We start from the raw sequence: 18,218 nt of genomic DNA on the forward strand, positions 1-18,218 counted from the left end.
TTTAATTTTTATTATTTAAATAATTATATGTATTAGTAAGAGAGAAAAATATATAATAATTAATTATAAATATTACTTTGCTCCAAAAAAAAAATTGTAAAATAAAATGCTTATCTTCCAAAGAGGAAACAAATATTTAATATGACAAATCTAAATAAATAAATTATTATTATTTTATTTATATTTCACTTTTGCATTAAATTATTTGATGAATTTTATTTTTATCTTTTGTTTAAAAAAATAAATGAATTTGAGTTTCAAATTATTTTATTTTTTCTAGCCAAATATAAGATGATATTATAACCTTATAATATAACTCGATCAATGCATTACCAAAATAATAACTTAAATATGTAAATTCATCGTTGATTTAATTATATTATTTAATTATATTCTCATGTCAATACAACACATGAGCTTACATATGATTTTTTTTTATTCGCAAACATACTTTTTTTTAACATCTGCACATATACAACGGTTTTCTAAACACAGTTTAAATTTGCAATCCCTACACTTTGTGATACAATCATTATTATTAGAACAATACGACGATATTCCATTAGAGAGTTCACTCAATTTGAACAATCTTACTCTGCAATAACATACTCCAAAACAAAACGAGTTTGGGAATCTTCCACAATCAGAATTATGTGTACAATTAGTTATTGGTTTACAACTTGGATAATCAACTATTGCGTTCGAATTTGTAATCATACCTAAATATATAAAATGAATGAGAAATATAATTAAAAAAAAGCAAAATAATATCTATGATGTGAAAGATTAATTACCCGAGAGAATAATTTGAATCAAGAAGATAATCATTAGAAAATTTTCTTTCATGGCAGCAAACTATATTGGTACTAGTTATTTTGGTTTCTATTTGGTCTAGGGAGGTATACAATACATATATATATATATATATAGGTACAAATGTTATTTATTGTATCTATTTTATATTTAAGAGAAATCTACAGAAAATTTAATTATTATTGTAATATTTTTGTAATATTTTGTCTTTGTAATCTCTTTATAGATTTAGATTAAGTTATCTTATAATTTATTTTCTGATATATTTCAAAGATATTTGTAATTTATAAGCTAACTTTTTTAATTTCTCATTAGTTATCTTTTCAACATATAATTGACTTATCATTGAATACCTTTTGTCCATTTCTATTGATATTGTTCACAAAGATTCAATTTTCATAAACTTACTTATAACGAAAGAGTCTCCGGGCCCCAACTACACGGGACGGTAATGGGTATAGGGTCAGGCGTTTGGTCATCGCTTTCACGGTGATCGGCGGAGCAGGCCCGGACCTGCTGTGTAATAAGTGAGGCAATTGCCTTAGGCCCAAATATTTTTGGGGCACCAAAATCTTAAAAAAAAATTATAATGATATCTTCATGGGCTTATTTTTAAAAAGCTCATAAATAATAATTGATAACCTATCAATGATAAGCCCTAACTTAATTTGTATCCAAAAAAATAAAAATAAAAATAAAAAACACTATATTACTTGGAGAAAAGAATCGCACGATTCTCATTTATCAACAAAATAAAGGAAAAAGAAAAAAAAATAAGAACAAGCATTCTAGAAAAAGAAAATGAAACACTTCCCCCAAACCCCAAGCCCGTCGTCGATCCTCCAGCTTGCCGGAATCGGAGTAGAAAACTCGATCGTCTCTTTCCCCGAGCTCTTGGGCCTTTTTCGCTCGTTCTAGTCTTGTTTCTCGGCACTGCGCCACTGCCCACTAGAGTTCTTCCTCCGATTTCGGTGAGATTTTGGTTCGATTTACTTGATTATTTTTGGTTGTTGAGGACTTGTTTGGTAGAATGGTGGATTCACAATATGTATCTTGCATTATTGCATAGCGGAAGTGCAACATTGTGCTTAATCATAGATTCATAGAATGCTGGCTAATTTATAAATTTTTAATGCAGATTAGCATTTAGAGTTTTATCAAACATGCCTCCTATAAGAAAACAATTGTCTGAGGCAGAAAAAAGAAAGAAAAAACAAAAGGAAGATACTTTAATTCAAAGACAAGTAGGAAGCCTTAATAAGTATTTCACAAGCGATCAAATAGTAGAGCAAGTGAACCAGAATGACATCGATGATAAGTTGAATGATCAGAAACATGGTGAATTGAATGAACTTCGCGAAGACCCAAAACAGTCTGAAAATGAGAACGATGTAAGTATGCCTAAAAGTGACACTGATGGAGATATAAATCAAAAGATTTTGTTTCCTTTAAATGTTGATGATCCAGGAAATTTGGACAAAATGTAAAATATTAGGGACTTTTTGGTTGAAAGATGTCCTAAAAGATATGATGATATTTTGTTTCCTCCTGATAACACTGGAAGACATTTCAATCCATCACATTATAAGAGACAATTGACAAATGGTGAGAAAAGTGACATAAGATGGTTAGTGTACTCTATTTCTATGGCCAAAATCTTCTGTTTTTGTTGCAAGTTATTCAAAACTCAGAGAACTATGGCGAAACTTGGTTATATAGCTGACGAAAGATACAAAGATTGGAAGAATATCAGTCAATGCCTCAATCTTCATGAAACTAGTAAAGATCATATTAATTGTATGACTAGTTGGATTGAATTAGAAAGAAGACTTCAAAAGAAAAAGACAATTGATGAAAGTGTGCAAGTAGTAATTAACAAAGAGAGAGAACATTGGAAACAAGTATTGAAGAGAATAATTGCATTTGTGCAAAGAATTGCGAAAAATAACTTGGCACTTCGAGGAGATTGAGAAAGTTGATTATGCAAACTTGATCAATACTTCCGCTTCAAAAAATGCAAGACGAGTAATATTCAAGTGACTATGTACTAGTTCGGAACATGAATTTTATATTTTGTTTGGATCTTCTTTGTTTTTTTAGTATTACTTATGATATATTGTTTTGATGATATTTTATTTATAGAATTCATGTTACAAATACTATTATATTTAAATCGATAAAAAATATATGTATGAATATTAAGCTTTGAGGGCACCAAGTTTTGTGTTCGCCTTAGGCCTCGAAATCTCAGGTCCGACACTACGGTGGAGGAGCGGCAATTCTCAACGTGGAGGGTCGTCGTTAAGAAAAGAGAACGAACAGCTCCGGGCGCGGGTCAATGAACTAGAAGAGCCAGTTCAAGTTAATAACGAAAGAACGCAACAACAAATTGCATAAATATTAGCAAGGTTACAGAATCAACCACCACCTCCGAGTTAGTACGTTTATTATGTAGTTTTTGGATTAGTTTATCGTGTTTGGAACAAGTATGTTGAATTATGTTTTTGGATTAGTACACGTGTTTGTAATACGTGTTTGTAATACGTATTGATTTAGAATTTTGAAAAATGTAATGAATTTTTTTTATTATTGTATTTCTTTGGTTTGATTGATAATTAACATGTTAAGATTATGTAAAAAACAAACAAAATATTAAAAATTTGTAAAGAGGAAATACCGAAAGATATGCATAGATCTTTCGGTAAAGGCAGTAAAGCAAAGTCAAAAGATATGCATAGATCTTTCGATAAAGGTAGTAAAGCAAAGTCAAAAGATATGCATAGATCTTTCGATAAAGGCAGTAAAGCAAAGCCGAAAGATATGTATAAATCTTTTGGTAAAGGCAGTAGAGCATTTCTGAAAGATTTCACTATATCTTTCGGTAAAGGCAATAGAGAATTTCCGAAAGATTTCACTATATCTTTTGGTAAAGACAGTAGAGCATTTCCAAAAGATTTCACTATATCTTTCGGTAAATGCAGTAGAGCATTTCCGAAAGATTTCACTATATCTTTCGGTAAATGCAGTAAAGCATTTCTGAAAGATTTCAATAAATCTTTCGGTATTTACCTGAATAAAGATTAAATAGCCTATTGGGTTTTTATATATCCAAGTTGTTGTCAGCCCAATTAGAAGAAATACGATCTATGTTGAAATGTTATTTTTAAAATTAATGCCGATAGATCTAATAATATCTTTCAGACAAGGATATGCCGAAAGATATGAAATTTGTAGGCTTAGGTCTCTATACCTTTACCGACAAGTGCAATACCGACAGATGCCGACAGTCTTACGAGCTGTTGGGGAAATGCCTTTACCGACAGATATAGGGTTTTTATCGAGAGATTATACTTTCGGTAAAAGAACTATTTTTACTAGTGTTAACTCATTTTATACATTTTTATTGATTTTTAGATATATCTATAAATATAATTGTCACGACTCATAACTATTTTTCGATAGAGTAATGATAAAAAACGAGAACTTGGTGTCATTGATGGTGTTAAAAATAATGTGATAATACGTTAATGGACTTAAATTTAGTAAAAGAGTGAATTTTCATTTTTCAAATTCAATCACGTGTTGTCACAATATTCTCGACATCATTCATGACACAAAATCTCCACTCTCTATTGCTACTCTTTTTAATATTGTAATTGTTATTTTAATTTAGTAATAAATATTAGATTTGTTGAATTAAAATTAATTAATAAATCGGTTTAATTTATGTTAAAATTAACCAAATTATTTTATTGAATGTTATATAAAATTATATATTTAAAGTTAGAAAAGATAGAATAATGATAGAAGGGAAATTATATTTTCTATATACGTAGATATTACATCAACACTATTTATATACATTACATTCATTGAAAGATTAAAAGAATAAATGACAACACTAATGATATATAATTGGCAGACCCTTGGTAGGTGTTGACGTTTCCTTGGGAATGAATGAGTCTTTATGTTTTCTAGTATCTTTGGAATGTAAAAGGGCATCCTTATCTTTAATAGCCTCCATATCTTTAATATCCTCCCGCAAGAGAAACGGGGAGGAACACACCGTGAGCTTGTCACGGAGAAAAATGAATCGAGGTGATGACAATCCTTTTGTAAATATGTCAGCAATTTGATCATGAGTCGGGACATACTGAATAAATAAAGATTTTTGAGCCACTTTCTCCCTAACAAAGTGGAAATCAATCTCAATATGTTTTGTACGAACGTGAAATACTAGATTTACAGAGAGAAATGTTGCGCCGATATTATCACACCACAAAGTCGGTGGATGGATTGATGAAATACGTAATTCACTCAAAAGAGATTGAAGGCAGCAAAGTTCGGTAGAGGCATGAGCTGAGGCTCGAAATTCAGATTCAGTACTTGATCGAGCAACAACATGCTGCTTTTTGAAGTTCTACGAGACGAGGTTATTACCAAGAAAGATACAATATCCTGTAGTGGATCGACAATCATTAGGACAACCTGCCCAATCAACATTAGAATAGGCCTCAAGGGTGAGGGATGCCGATGGACGAAAGACAAGCCCATGGTGTGGAGTATGACGAAGATATCGTAATATACGTTTGACCGCAACCCAATGGGTGGATGTTGGAGTGTGCATGAATTGACAAGCACGATTGACCACAAATGCTAATTCTGGACGAGTGAGAGTTAAATATTGTAGAGCTCTCACAATACTTCTGTATAAGAAGGGATCAGAAAGAGGATTACCATCATATCTAGAAAGTGAAGAACTAGTAGAGACGGGAGAATTAAGTGGTTTGGAATATTGCATGTCAGCCCTAATAAGAAGGTCCTGAATATATTGTGACTAACTCAGAAAGAGCCCATCAGATGAGCGAGAAGCTTCAACACCGAGAAAATAATGGAGTTGTCCAAGGTCTTTAAGTGGGAAGCTGTCTTGTAGGCGAGAAATGATTGTAAACAGATGTGAGGCCGAGTTTCCCGTAAAGATAACGTCATCTACGTACACAAAGATATATGTAGTGATTGTAGATGTATGATAGAGGAATAAGGAGGAGTCAGACTTAGCTTCAAAGAATCCAAGCGACAAGAGTGAGGATCGTAGCGTAGAGTACCATTCACGAGGTGCTTGTTTTAGACCATATATGACTTTATGGAGCTAACACACGTGATTAGGGAATTCAGGATGAACAAAACCAGGAGGTTGAGTCATATATACCTCATTGTGTAATTTTCCATGAATAAATGCGTTGCTAACATCAAGTTGGTGAATAGGCCAATTTTAGGACACAGCAAGTGCAAGAATGATCCTTATGGTTGTTGGCTTAATAAATGGACTAAAAGTCTCAACATAGTCAACACCAAGTTGTTGATGAAAGCCTTTCGCCACAAGACGAGCTTTATGACGCTCAATTGAGCCATCTGCTTTTCGTTTGAGTTTGTAAACTCATTTGCAACCCACAATATTTTGTCCAGAGTTAGGAGGAACTAGAGACCATGTCTGATTCTGAATAAGAGCATTATATTCGGAGGTCATGGCTGAATGCCAAGAGGGATCTTTATTGGCAGAGGAGAAGTATGTCGGCTCAGGGGTGATGGTTGTGAGAAGGGCGGAAGAAAAAGGGAGACGGGACTTGGCACAAGTGCGCATATGATGATTGGAGCAAGCAGGGGCTTTGAGAATTGGAGTATGACGTTGATTAATGATGGGTGAGGGGGTAGTAGGTGGTGAAGAATATTGAGTGGGTGATGAAACATTTGAAGTAGAGGGTGAACTGCTTGGGTTAGGTGAAGGTGGAGGTGATGAAGAGGGTGAACCGCTTGAGTTAGGTGAAGGTGGAGGTGATGAAGAAGGTGAATTGCGTGGGTTAGGTGAAGGTGAGGTGATGAAGAGGGTGATGTGGTTTCAGGTGGACTAGTGTGTTCAGGTGGACTAGGGATAATAGATGTGATATGTAATAAAGAATGAGGATTTGTTGTTGGTGATGTATATATATGCTGTGGGTTTTGTGGGGGAGAGGATGAGTTATAAGGAAATGTGGTTTCATCAAAAATGACATGGCGTGAAATAAACATGCGTCCCGTGGGGATGTGAAAACATCGATAGCCTTTATGTGAGAGACTATAGCCCAAAAATAAGCACTTTTGGGATCGAAAGTCAAGTTTGTGCTTGTTGTAAGCTCGAATAAGAGGATAACAATGGCATCCAAAAGTGCGCAAAAAGTTGTAATTGGGAGTTTGATTGAATAATACTTCATAGGGAGATCGATTACCCAAGACAGTAGTAGGTAATCGATTGATAAGATAGGTGTACCTGTGGAAAAGGCTTCATCCCAAAAATAAAGGGGCATAAATGCATGAGCAAATAGAGTAAGAGATGTTTTACTAAGATGACGAATTTTCCGCTCGGCTACCCCATTTTGCTCGCTTGTATGTGGGCATGAGAGTCTATGATGTATACCATTAAGAGAGGTAATATGTCCAAAAGTACGATATTCGCCACCCCGATCAGTTTGTAGAGTTTTTATCATTTTACTGAACTGGTTTTCAACTAATGCTTTAAATTGAATAAATACTATCAACACATTAGATTTGCATTTGAGCGGATAGAGCCAAGTAAATCGACTATAATCATAAATAAAAATAACAGAGTACCGAAAACCATTAGAGGAAAAAATTGGAGCAGGTCCCCAAACATCTGAGTGAATAAGCTCTAAAGGTGCAGAAGAGCACGTTTTGGATGATACAAAAGTAAGTTTATGAGCTTTCCCAAATTGACAAGCATAACAAAATTCAGTATGCATATTACCCAATAAAGGTAACTTAAAATGAGACATAACATAAGTAGAAGTTGCAGGAGACGGATGACCCAATCGAGAGTGCCAAACTGATGCAGTTGATCGAGAACTAATAAAGCTTGTTTGGGTGCACTCTTTGGACTGAGTAGTCGATATAATCCATTATGCAAGGTTCCTCGAAGAATTTCCTTCTTCGCGACCTGATACTTCACAACACAAAAGGTTGGATAAAATTCAAATAATACATTATTGTCGGCTGTAAATCGAGCCACACTAAGCAAGTTCTTCGTAATCATGGGAACATGCAAAATATTTTTAAGATGCATAGATCTGTGCGTACCAGTAAATGACGAATGTCCAATATTAGAAATATTTAGCCCATTTCCATTCCCAACTAGAATTTGTTGCTCACCATTGTAAGGAGAATGAATGGAGAGATTGTCCAAGTTAGCGGTCAAATGATCAGTTGCTCCAGAATCAGGGTACCAAGCTGAGTTAGATACAATAGATGGAGTTGCCATCATAGCTGTCGATGAGGAAGATGAACAAAAATTCTGGTCGAATCTGCGTCGACAAGTTCCTACAGAATGTCCTGGAATATTACAAAGTTGACAAATTAAACCAGAACGACACATATTAGAGAGATGTCCAAAACGACCACATGTTTGACATTTAGGCCTATTTTGATTTTGAGGACCACGATATGGACGATGAGGATGAGATGGGTCAGTCCTTGAATTAAAGAAATTTGATGGCTGGCCTAAAATAGAAGATGTAGTAGAGGCATTCTGTTGTGAGTGAAAAGAGCCACCTGGTGTCGATGGACGAGTAGCAGATCCAAAAGGGGAGAAAATACACCTTTATCCTTATGATTTGTAGTCGCTGAAGTTCCGCGACGGCTATATACAACATTAGCAGTTGGCGAGTTGGCATAGAGAGACTCAAGTCTGATTTCATGTGTGAGAAGTAATCTAGAAAGATCGTCGACATTAATAGAATATGGACGTGTAGTAACTGCGACTAGAAGGGATTCATACTCGGGTCCAAGGCCGCCAAGAACGTAGAGAATAAGATCTTCGTTTGCAACTTTCTGTCCAACAGCCGCAAGGTTATCAGTTATGACCTTGATAGCTTGGAGATAAGACTCCATTGATGATTCTCCTTTTTTGATAGTTTGAAGTTGAAGACGGAGCTACATTAGTCTAGCTTTGGATTGAGTAGCGAAACGTCGCTCAAGTGTTTCCCAGAGGTATTGAGATGAAATACAGTTTTCACCTGCGACCTGTGCAAACACTGATTCAGATAGTGTTCCGAGGATCCAACTTAACAAACGTTGATCTTGTTGTTCCCAAGCCTGAAGCTCAGTGGAAGTCGATGCTTCTGCGGTTTTAATAGGAGCTGGGAGATCTCCATTGACAAATCCAAAGAATCCGTACCCTTTGAGAGAAGGTACAACTTGAGAATGCCAGAGAACAAAGTTATTTTGGTCGAGTTTGATAATAGATGTATGTTGAAGAGAGTAGGCATTATTTTGAGTCATTTGAGAAGGGGATCGATGTAAGAGGGGTTTCCCTGTTGATTGCTCTGATACTAAGTTAGAAAAGATAGAATAATGATAGAAGGGAAATTATATTTTCTATATACATAGATATTACATCAACACTATTTATATACATTACATTCATTGAAAGATTAAAAGAATAAATAACAACACTAATGATATATAATTGGAATGAATGAGACTTTATATTTTCTAGTTTCCTTGGAATGTAAAAGGGCATCTTATCTTTAATAGCCTTCCTATCTTTAATATTTAATGTCTAATATATAGGTATTATATTATTAATATAAAAAATTAAATATAATAATAATATTATCACAATATTTAATATTCTTAATCCTATCGAAATAAATATATATATATATATATATATATATAACACTTTCTTAAATAAAATTAAATATAATTTTATCTTGTTATAAACTTTTTGACATATGACATTATTCCTTCTTAATTTCATTATTGATCTTTAATAAATAGATGCTTAATCAATATATTTATCTTTACGGGTCATGTTCTAGTATTAATGATGACATCAAATTTGAAGTGAATAATGATTAAACAAATTTGATTATATGTAATAATCTTGCTTGTTAATAATTTCAAGTAGCCTTAGTACTTGAGTTTTAATTATTGATTTGGCACACTTCTTTTAAATTTAATTAGATACAAATTAATTAAATAATAAAAACAAACTAATTTTATTCAAGTATTATCACATTATTTGTGTAAATAATTGGATTAATTTCAAGTAACCTGCTTGATAACAATAGTTTAAGATCATAAATAAATTTGAAATCTCGTCTAAACCTCATAAATAAATTTAGTATTTAACTCATTTATTATTTTATAGAATTTATAGAATTGATTGAATGTAGAATTAAATTAATTATTCGAATTAAATAAAAATATTACTCATTTTTTTTAAACATATTAAAATTAAATATATTTATATTTTTATCAATACTAAATAATTAATGTAAAAAATATTAATAAAAAATAATTTATTAATAAGAAAATAAATGTGTATTCTTCCTAAGATAAGATGAAAATAATTGATTCACTTTTATTAAATGAATATTTAATTGGAAAAAGAAAAGATAGCATGAATCTCTTAAAATTTAGAGCATATTTATTGGATTTTGTAAATATATTCTTTAAAAAGCAAAAGTACATTTATTTATATATTTATATATTTATATATTGCACTATATATTCAAACAAATTTTGGCACTAATAGTTTGAAAGTGTGACATTCAAAAGCTTAATATGGACGGGTTTCTTAAGATAACAATATGCTTGTTTCTATTATGTTTGTATATATATTTATTATCTATTATGTTTGTTATTTATTTTTATTATAATTTTGATTGATTTTAATATTTATATATGTATGTTTAGGTAGTGTAACAATGTCCGAGGCGGCACCTGTGGCTGAACTTCATCGAACTAGTCCTCCACCTTCGGCTCAAATTTGTCGGCCAGTCACTACTTGTAGCAATAATTCGAGTTGTTTAAAATATTTCAAGCATTCATTTTGCGATGGGCTAGCATGCTATTGCACTTGATCATCTCCTCCATGTTCTTGAAACAATGGTTGCATTAAAATTTATAATGCTGAAATGAAAAGGTTTAAAAAGACCGTTGTGTATGTTCGGTATGTCACAATAAATTAAATATGATATTATGTTAGTTAAACCAATGAGTACTTTCTATCTTTCAAGTAGTATTTGATGATGAATTATTTTTAGATTTTCTTTAATTCTTGTGATTTTCTCCATATCATTCACATATACACATCTTTGTGGAAACATTGTTAACGGTCAAAGGAGATAAACTAAACCATTTATTCTTGGTTGCTTATGCACAATAATTAGAATCTTAAACCCTAAACTCTAAACCATTTATTCGTCTTAAACCCTAAACTCTAAACCATTTATTCGTCGATACAACAAGTAAGTAGAATCTTAATTGTGAGATAAATTATCATGAAAAGTCAACCCCGGGTTTCTTATGATACCCCTTGGCAACCAATCTCACCTAGGAATGTTAATAGTACCCATAAGTCCGATACTCGAGATACCCGATTGACAGGTTCAAATATTTTAAATTTGGTTTGGGTTGGATTGAATATGGGGAGATAAGAGATACTAGCCGGGTTCGGAATCGAAGTTGGCGAGTGGGTGAAACCCGTCCGTCCATGCATGATACCCAAAACCAACTTTAAATAATTTTATATTTAAGATATATATAAATTATTAATTGTTGTTGAGTTTTTCAATTGTGAATTTAAGAACCCATTTTATAAACCTTCAATCAATAGGTGGATAATAGAAGCAAAGATCTTGACTTGATCAGATTTGTTTGAACGTACGTAGTTTATAATATTTCTTCTTAATTATCTAAGAGTTTTAGTCTATATTCCTTCATCTTAATCTATATAGATGACAAGTCGTTATTGACTTCACCACTTAGATCAATGGATCTTGTCTTATTTAAACTCCAACTTCGGGTATTCACGGTCGGGAATGATGAGATGTGTTGGACATTGGAGTCAACTCAATTAGGCACATAATGAAACAAGCCAACTTTAAAGTATGCTGTGTATGTGATCAGGGTTTTTACTAAGAGCTAGACCAAAGAAAGAAGAAAGGGAGGAAGAAGAAAAAAGGAGAATAATAAAAACATAAATAATAATCTTTATGTCTTTATCACCCTCATGTTCTTTTCCTTTTTTTCTCCTTATGTATATTTTTTTTGTTTTTTTTTTTTGTTTTTTTTTTTTGTTTTTTTGATATAGTGATATTTGTCGGTTGATCCCGTGGTTTTTTACCCTCTAGTTCCACATAAATTTGATGTTGTTTATGATTGTACTTGATCTAATATTTTGGATTTAGATGACTTGTGCATTTACCATCAAATTGGTTGATTACAATAGAAAAATATTCTTCATTTTGAAATTCCAACAAGTGGTATCAAAATTGTTAGATTTCTTTTATATTGAAGAGTGTTTTTATAGGTTGAGATTGAAGGTAGTAACACAATGATCAGGTTGACAAATAATAACTAACATATTTGAAAATCCAAAATAGAGGATATTCTTTATTGTAAATATTTGCCTGAGCCGGTTAAAGGAGATAGTGCGAATCCAAACGATATGGTTTACGCTGATTGGACAAAATTGAATTGAAAAGCGGTCGGCACAATCAGAAAGTGGCTTGATGATAGTGCACCACCATGTAACAAGTGAGAAGAGTGCACATGAGTTTTGTAAGAAGTTCGAGTCATTGTATGAGGAGAAAATAGTAGGTAACAAATCGTTTATATTCGAAAGTTAGTAAATCTGAAATTCAGAGAAGGTATAAGTGTTAGTGAGCATTTAAACGAGTTTCAGAGCTTGATTAATCAATTGTCAATGATAGAGATGACTTTTTAAAATGAGCTACAAGACTTATTGCTCTTGAAATTATTTCTTGATAGTTGGGAGACACTAGTTGTGACAGTCAGTAATGCAACTCTGAATGGTGTGCTTATTATGAGAATAGTTACTAATAGTTTGTTCAATGAGGAGACAAGAAAAAGTCAACTAATACAAATAGTGCATAAGCCCTAGTCACAAAGAAAATGAGAAGAACTGAATATCGACAACAATCAAGAGGCCATAGCAAGTCTAGAGGTGGATCAAAATCGAAGGGAAGAAAAAGGTCACATGAAAAAAATTGTAGAGTCTGGAAAAAACTACAGAATGAAGGCAAAAATAAGAAAAAATATGATGAGAATAGAAATATCGCAGCCACGGTACTACAAATGATCACCAAGGAATTGAGTGGATAGTTGATACAGGTATTTGATATCATGCTACACCAAATAAAGATTTTTTCAAGACTTACAAAGCTGGAAATCTTGGTACGGAACTGGGACATCGATTAACATTGAAAGATGTGTGATATATTCCTAAGTTGTGTCTAAATTTGATATCAGGTGATGCATTGGACAAAAATAGATTCAAGTATTACATTGGTGGTGGAGAATGATAGTTCAACAAGTGATCAATGATTGTAGAAAAAGGGAAGTCGTAGCACTCCCTATATAGAACCCATGTGAAGATACTCAAGAATTGTCTGAATGCAGTACAAGCTGAAAACTCTCTAAATCTAAGACATCAACGCCTCAGCTAAATGAGTGAGAAAGGGTTACGAATTATGGTGAGGAAGCTTCACATCCCTTCAACCAAAGATGAGGTTTTGGATCTATGCAACTACTGCCAATTTGGTAAACAACATCGAGTCTCTTTTAGTTAAACATAAAAAAGGAAACATGATGTGTTAGACTTGGTTTATTCCGATGTGTGTGGTTCTTTTGAGGTGGAGTCATTGGGTGACAATCTATATTTTCTAACATTTATTGATGATGCATCTAAAAAGATGTGGGTTTATTTTATGAGAACAAAAGATCAGGTATTTAATTATTTTCAAGAATTCCATGTCATTGTAGAAAAAAAGACAGACAATAAGTTGAAATTTCTTCGTTCTGATAAGAGGAGAGAAAATATCTCCAAGGAGTTTAAAACATATTATGAAAAATATGGAATTCGACATAAGAATATAATATATGAAACTCCACAGCATAATGGTGTGACTGAGAGAATGAATCGCATCATTGCAGAAAAGGTGAGATGCATACTGAAGATGACAAAGTTGCCAAATTTTTTTTGAGGAGAAGCAATCTACACAACTTGTTATCTCATAAACAGGCCATATGTGCTAAGAAGAATGTTTCATACTCGCATCTAAGGTGTTTGGAGGCAAAGAATATGTACATATTCCAAAGTAACAAAGATCCAAGTTGGATGATAAAACAACTCCATGTACTTCCTTGGATATGGAAATTAGGAATTTAGGTACAGATTATGTGACCCATAAAAGAAAAGAATTGTCAGGTGCAGAGATGTTGTGTTCTTCGAGAGTCGGACAGAAAAAATCCAGAAATTAACGAGAAGTTAGAGAGAGTTGATAAGTCCATAGAACTCATATCAATTCATTTACATGTACAGTCAAAAGTAGCAAATGAAGATGAACATAATAAAAAAGTCACTGAGGAAGCCTCTAACATTAATGGTAGTAATGACTATGACATTGTTTATGATGCTCTTGAGCAGGATAAGAAATATCATCAAGAGGAGTCAGAAGACCTCTAAGTAAGAAGGTCTAAAAGAGAGCACCAACCTTATAAGAGATACTTTTCTTCAGAGTATATTCTATTGATAGAAGAAGGAGAGTCACAATTTTTTCAAGAGGCACAAATTAATAAAGATAAAGTTAAGTAATATGATGTAAAAGAAAGACGAGATGAAGTGATTGCAACAAAATGACACATATGAGCTGGTGGAGCTTCCTAAGGACCGAAAGACATTGAGAAACAAATAAGTGTTCAAGCTAAAGAGAGATAAAAATGAAGAAATTATGAAGTACAAAACTCGACTAGTTGGGTTTTGGATAGAAACAATGCATCGACTTTGAGGATATTTCTCACCACTGATGAACATGACTTCCATTCGTGTAATGTTAGGTCTAGTAGTTGTCTTAGATCTTGAGAGAACTTGATGTAAAATTGCATTCCTTAATGATAATTTGGAAGAAGATATATCTACATGGTGCAACTTGAAGTGAAATAAAAAGAGAACATGGTTAGCAATTTGAAAAGAGTTTATACAGTTTCAAACAAGCTCTTAGATAGTGGTAAAAGAAATTTGACTCTTTAATGAGGAGTCATGGGTACTAGAGAACCAAGGCAGATCCGTGTGTTACTTCAAAAAAAAATTAATGAAAGTTTCTAATCATTTACTTTATGTTGATGATATGTTGATTGCAAGATATGATGCTTAGATAATAGCTATGTTGAAAAATGAGATGTCTAAGACATTTGACATTAAGGACATGAGTCAAGCATGTCAGATATTATACATATTACTCGTGACAGAAAAACCAAAAGAAATACATTGAAAGAGTGTTTGAAAAAATCAACATGCAAGGAGAAAAGGAAGTAAGTTGTTCACTTCCTAGCCATTTGAAATTGAGCAAAAAACTATGTTCATTAATAGAGAAAAAATGATGAAATGTCAAGTGTATTATACTCCTCAGCTGTATGGAGTTGGATATATGCAATGGTTTGCACTAGGTTAGTTATAGCTCATGTAGTCGGTGTGATAAGTAGATTCCTCTCTAATCTAAAAAAATAACATTGGGAAGTAGTGAAGTAAATTTTTAGATATCTAAGAGTCACTTCCAATTTGTGTTTGAGTTTTGGAAATGATGAACATATGTTAAAAGTTTACACATGTGCTAATATGACTAGAGATTTAGATCAAAGAAAATCCACTTCGGGTTATATGTTAATTTTACAGAGGGAGCCATGTAATGTCAGTCCAAATTACAGAAATATTAAACTTTGTCAACAACAGAAATATAATACATTACAACAACTGAAGTTGATAAGAAGCGCTATTATGGTGGTTAAATTTTTCTGGAGCTTGGTATGCAACAAGAAGATTCAATTGTTTTATGTGATAGCCAAAATGCTATAGAGTTGAGCAAAAATGCTACATATCAATCCAAAACTAAGCATATTAATGTGAGATTTCATTAGTTAAGAGATGTAATAGAAATCAGCAAGCAAATGAAGCTAAAGAAAATCCATATGGATAAGAACCCGTTAGACATTTTACGAAGATAGTTCCAAAATGTTACTTGTAGGTTTTTCCTCTATTACTGTGTGTGAGGATAGGTTTAAAGTTGAGAAAAATATTTGTTTATGTTTTTTCTTGATATAGTGATATTTGTCAGTTGGTCCCGTAGTTTTTGACCCTCCAAGTTGAAAAAGTTTTTTCACTTAAATCTAATGTTGTTTATGATTATGATTGATCTCTTATTTCTTACCTTGATTGACTACAATAGAAAAATATTATTCGTAAGATAAAGGATAAAATGAACCTGAGATACCTATTGAGTTTGAGCTAATGTGATTTTTGAGAATTTCCAATGAAGAAGATAAGTGCTTAACTCACTTATAATGAGTAGTTAAAACAATAAATTATCAAAATTAACTCTTGTTACATTTCTTTTTATTTAAAATTGCTCTCTACTAAAATATTAAAAAAATTAAAATTTTATTCTTACCAAAATTAATATTCATTTTCCAAATTATTCATTTTTTCAAATTAATATTCATCTAAATTTTTAAGAACCATATAAATTAAAAAAAATGGAGTAGATTTTGTTCCGGGTCAAACTCATATTAGACTCGTGAGTTTAGATTCAGAATCTACAAAAATAAAGGCCCACCTAAGAAAAATATCATTTTCTTCTTCATCATCTTCACCATCTTCATCTTTCTTACGGCTCTTTTCCATCAAATTCTGTATCTCTATACATGTATATAGAATCATACAACTGTACATACAAGAATATATATACATACAGTTCATAATCTTATATACTCGTCGATAGGTAATTGTACTTGAACTTGAATCTCCATGGATGTTCTATCATTTATCGCACCTTCAATTCTACTCCCAACCGGCAATCATCACTTCCAACAACCTCTACGACGATTACGTTTAGTTTCTCTTTCTTCCAACCGAAAGCTCCATCATCGGATCTATACGAGTAGGAGGAGGAGGTTCGTGGAGGTATCGTGTAGAACCGGATCTGGAGAAACGGACGGACATGAGGATCATCATCGTGAGGAAGATGAGATTGAAAAGGCGCTCAGTATGGACGGTACTATTCCTGGAACTTCAGACGAGTTTGTAAAACGAGTCTCTTCTCACGCTTACGATCTGCGCCGACGGTTTCAACAGACGTTTGATAGCAGTAGTTATGACGGTATTTCTGATGATCTCTATTGAATTGATGAATTAGCAGAAGTTGTTGTAACTCAATTGATTATTGTAATGCTTGATTCTGGTTAGTACAAACAAATAGAGATGATGATCATGGTTTGTTTACAGTATTGGAGACGAATCCATGGATGGACAGTGGTAAAGCTGTGTATATCCTTACGCAGAAGGAAAATCAATTGTGCACAATGAAAACACGAAGAAACCGAAGGTAATGTAATGTTATGTTGGTAAAGAAAAGAGATGGGGATTTTGATGATGATGAGTATTCATTTCACAGTGAAGTCGAAAGAGAACTAGGTTTATTGTTTTCGAAAGGTGGAGAATTGAGATCTGGAAAGCAATCAAGAGCAGGAGGAAGAACAGACTTTCAGATGCTTGTTGAAGATGTAACAGAAGGGGTGCTAGTAAGAGTTTGATCATAATCACAATCATAATCCATTCTTCTCTTTCATTATTTCTGGTGTTTTCTGCAGGTATTTGAAGATGAAATGGATGCTGCAAGATATTGTGATTTACTACAGGGAGGAGGAGGCTGTGAAGGCGTGGCGGAGATTGAAGCCGCATCTGTAAACCCTTTATCTGATTTATCGATCCCTTCTTTATTGTAAACCCTAATTGTTAGGGAATGATATCAATTCTAACAATGGTTTTGCATATGATTATAATAGGTATTTGATCTATGCCAGAAAATGAAGGCTCTTGCTGTTCTATTTCGGAGAGGAAGAACTCCACCTCTACCAGAAAGCCTCAAGTTGAATTTAAGGGCTCGAAAGCGCTCCCTCGAGGATGATCAAGATTAACTACCATTAATACCGCAGCAAGAAGAAACAGTTATATTCATTAATCAGATTTATATAACTCTCATAACATTGTAAATGAACACTACTAAATCTTGTGATTGTGATTGGATTGACAATGGGTGGATTGGTGTCACAGTCCATGTTATGTTCATTTAGGATTCCTCAACAATTATCTTGTCACAACAGTTAATATTTTTCATTTTATGAAACCTCGAGTTCTAAGGGTTGTTCAGTTTAGTGATGGTTGATCGGTTAAACCATAATTTTTCAACTGTTGAACTCAACCACTTTCTAAATACTAAAAAGTGTTTTCAAATTGTGTTATAATGTAAAAAGTGATAATTTCAATCTGCTCA

The 18,218-nt window shown here is 32.9% G+C and overlaps 1 protein-coding gene across 1 annotated transcript; it reads left to right on the forward strand.

Annotated features, from left to right (window-relative positions):
* The first annotated feature begins 16,554 nt into the window (after window positions 1-16,554).
* Window positions 16,555-18,020, forward strand: LOC124934404. Its single transcript, XM_047474931.1, has 5 exons — window positions 16,555-17,045; window positions 17,171-17,270; window positions 17,340-17,466; window positions 17,536-17,628; window positions 17,731-18,020. Exons 1-5 carry the CDS (start codon window positions 16,694-16,696, stop codon window positions 17,860-17,862), a joined length of 804 nt encoding a protein of 267 aa, XP_047330887.1. The 5' UTR covers window positions 16,555-16,693; the 3' UTR covers window positions 17,863-18,020.
* The last annotated feature ends 198 nt before the right edge of the window (window positions 18,021-18,218 follow it).

The sequence above is a fragment of the Impatiens glandulifera genome, chromosome 4 (genome assembly GCF_907164915.1).
Source record: "Impatiens glandulifera chromosome 4, dImpGla2.1, whole genome shotgun sequence".
In the NCBI taxonomy this organism is placed as follows: domain Eukaryota; kingdom Viridiplantae; phylum Streptophyta; class Magnoliopsida; order Ericales; family Balsaminaceae; genus Impatiens; species Impatiens glandulifera.

What these genes read in the sequence shown, in the direction of transcription:
- LOC124934404 (XM_047474931.1), top strand. Translation starts at nt 16,694, where the DNA reads ATGGATGTTCTATCATTTATCGCACCTTCAATTCTACTCCCAACCGGC. An exon ending in AAAACACGAAGAAACCGAAG is followed by an intron (nt 17,271 to 17,339) that starts GTAATGTAATGT and finishes TTCATTTCACAG; the next exon opens with TGAAGTCGAAAGAGAACTAG. An exon ending in ATGTAACAGAAGGGGTGCTA is followed by an intron (nt 17,467 to 17,535) that starts GTAAGAGTTTGA and finishes TGTTTTCTGCAG; the next exon opens with GTATTTGAAGATGAAATGGA.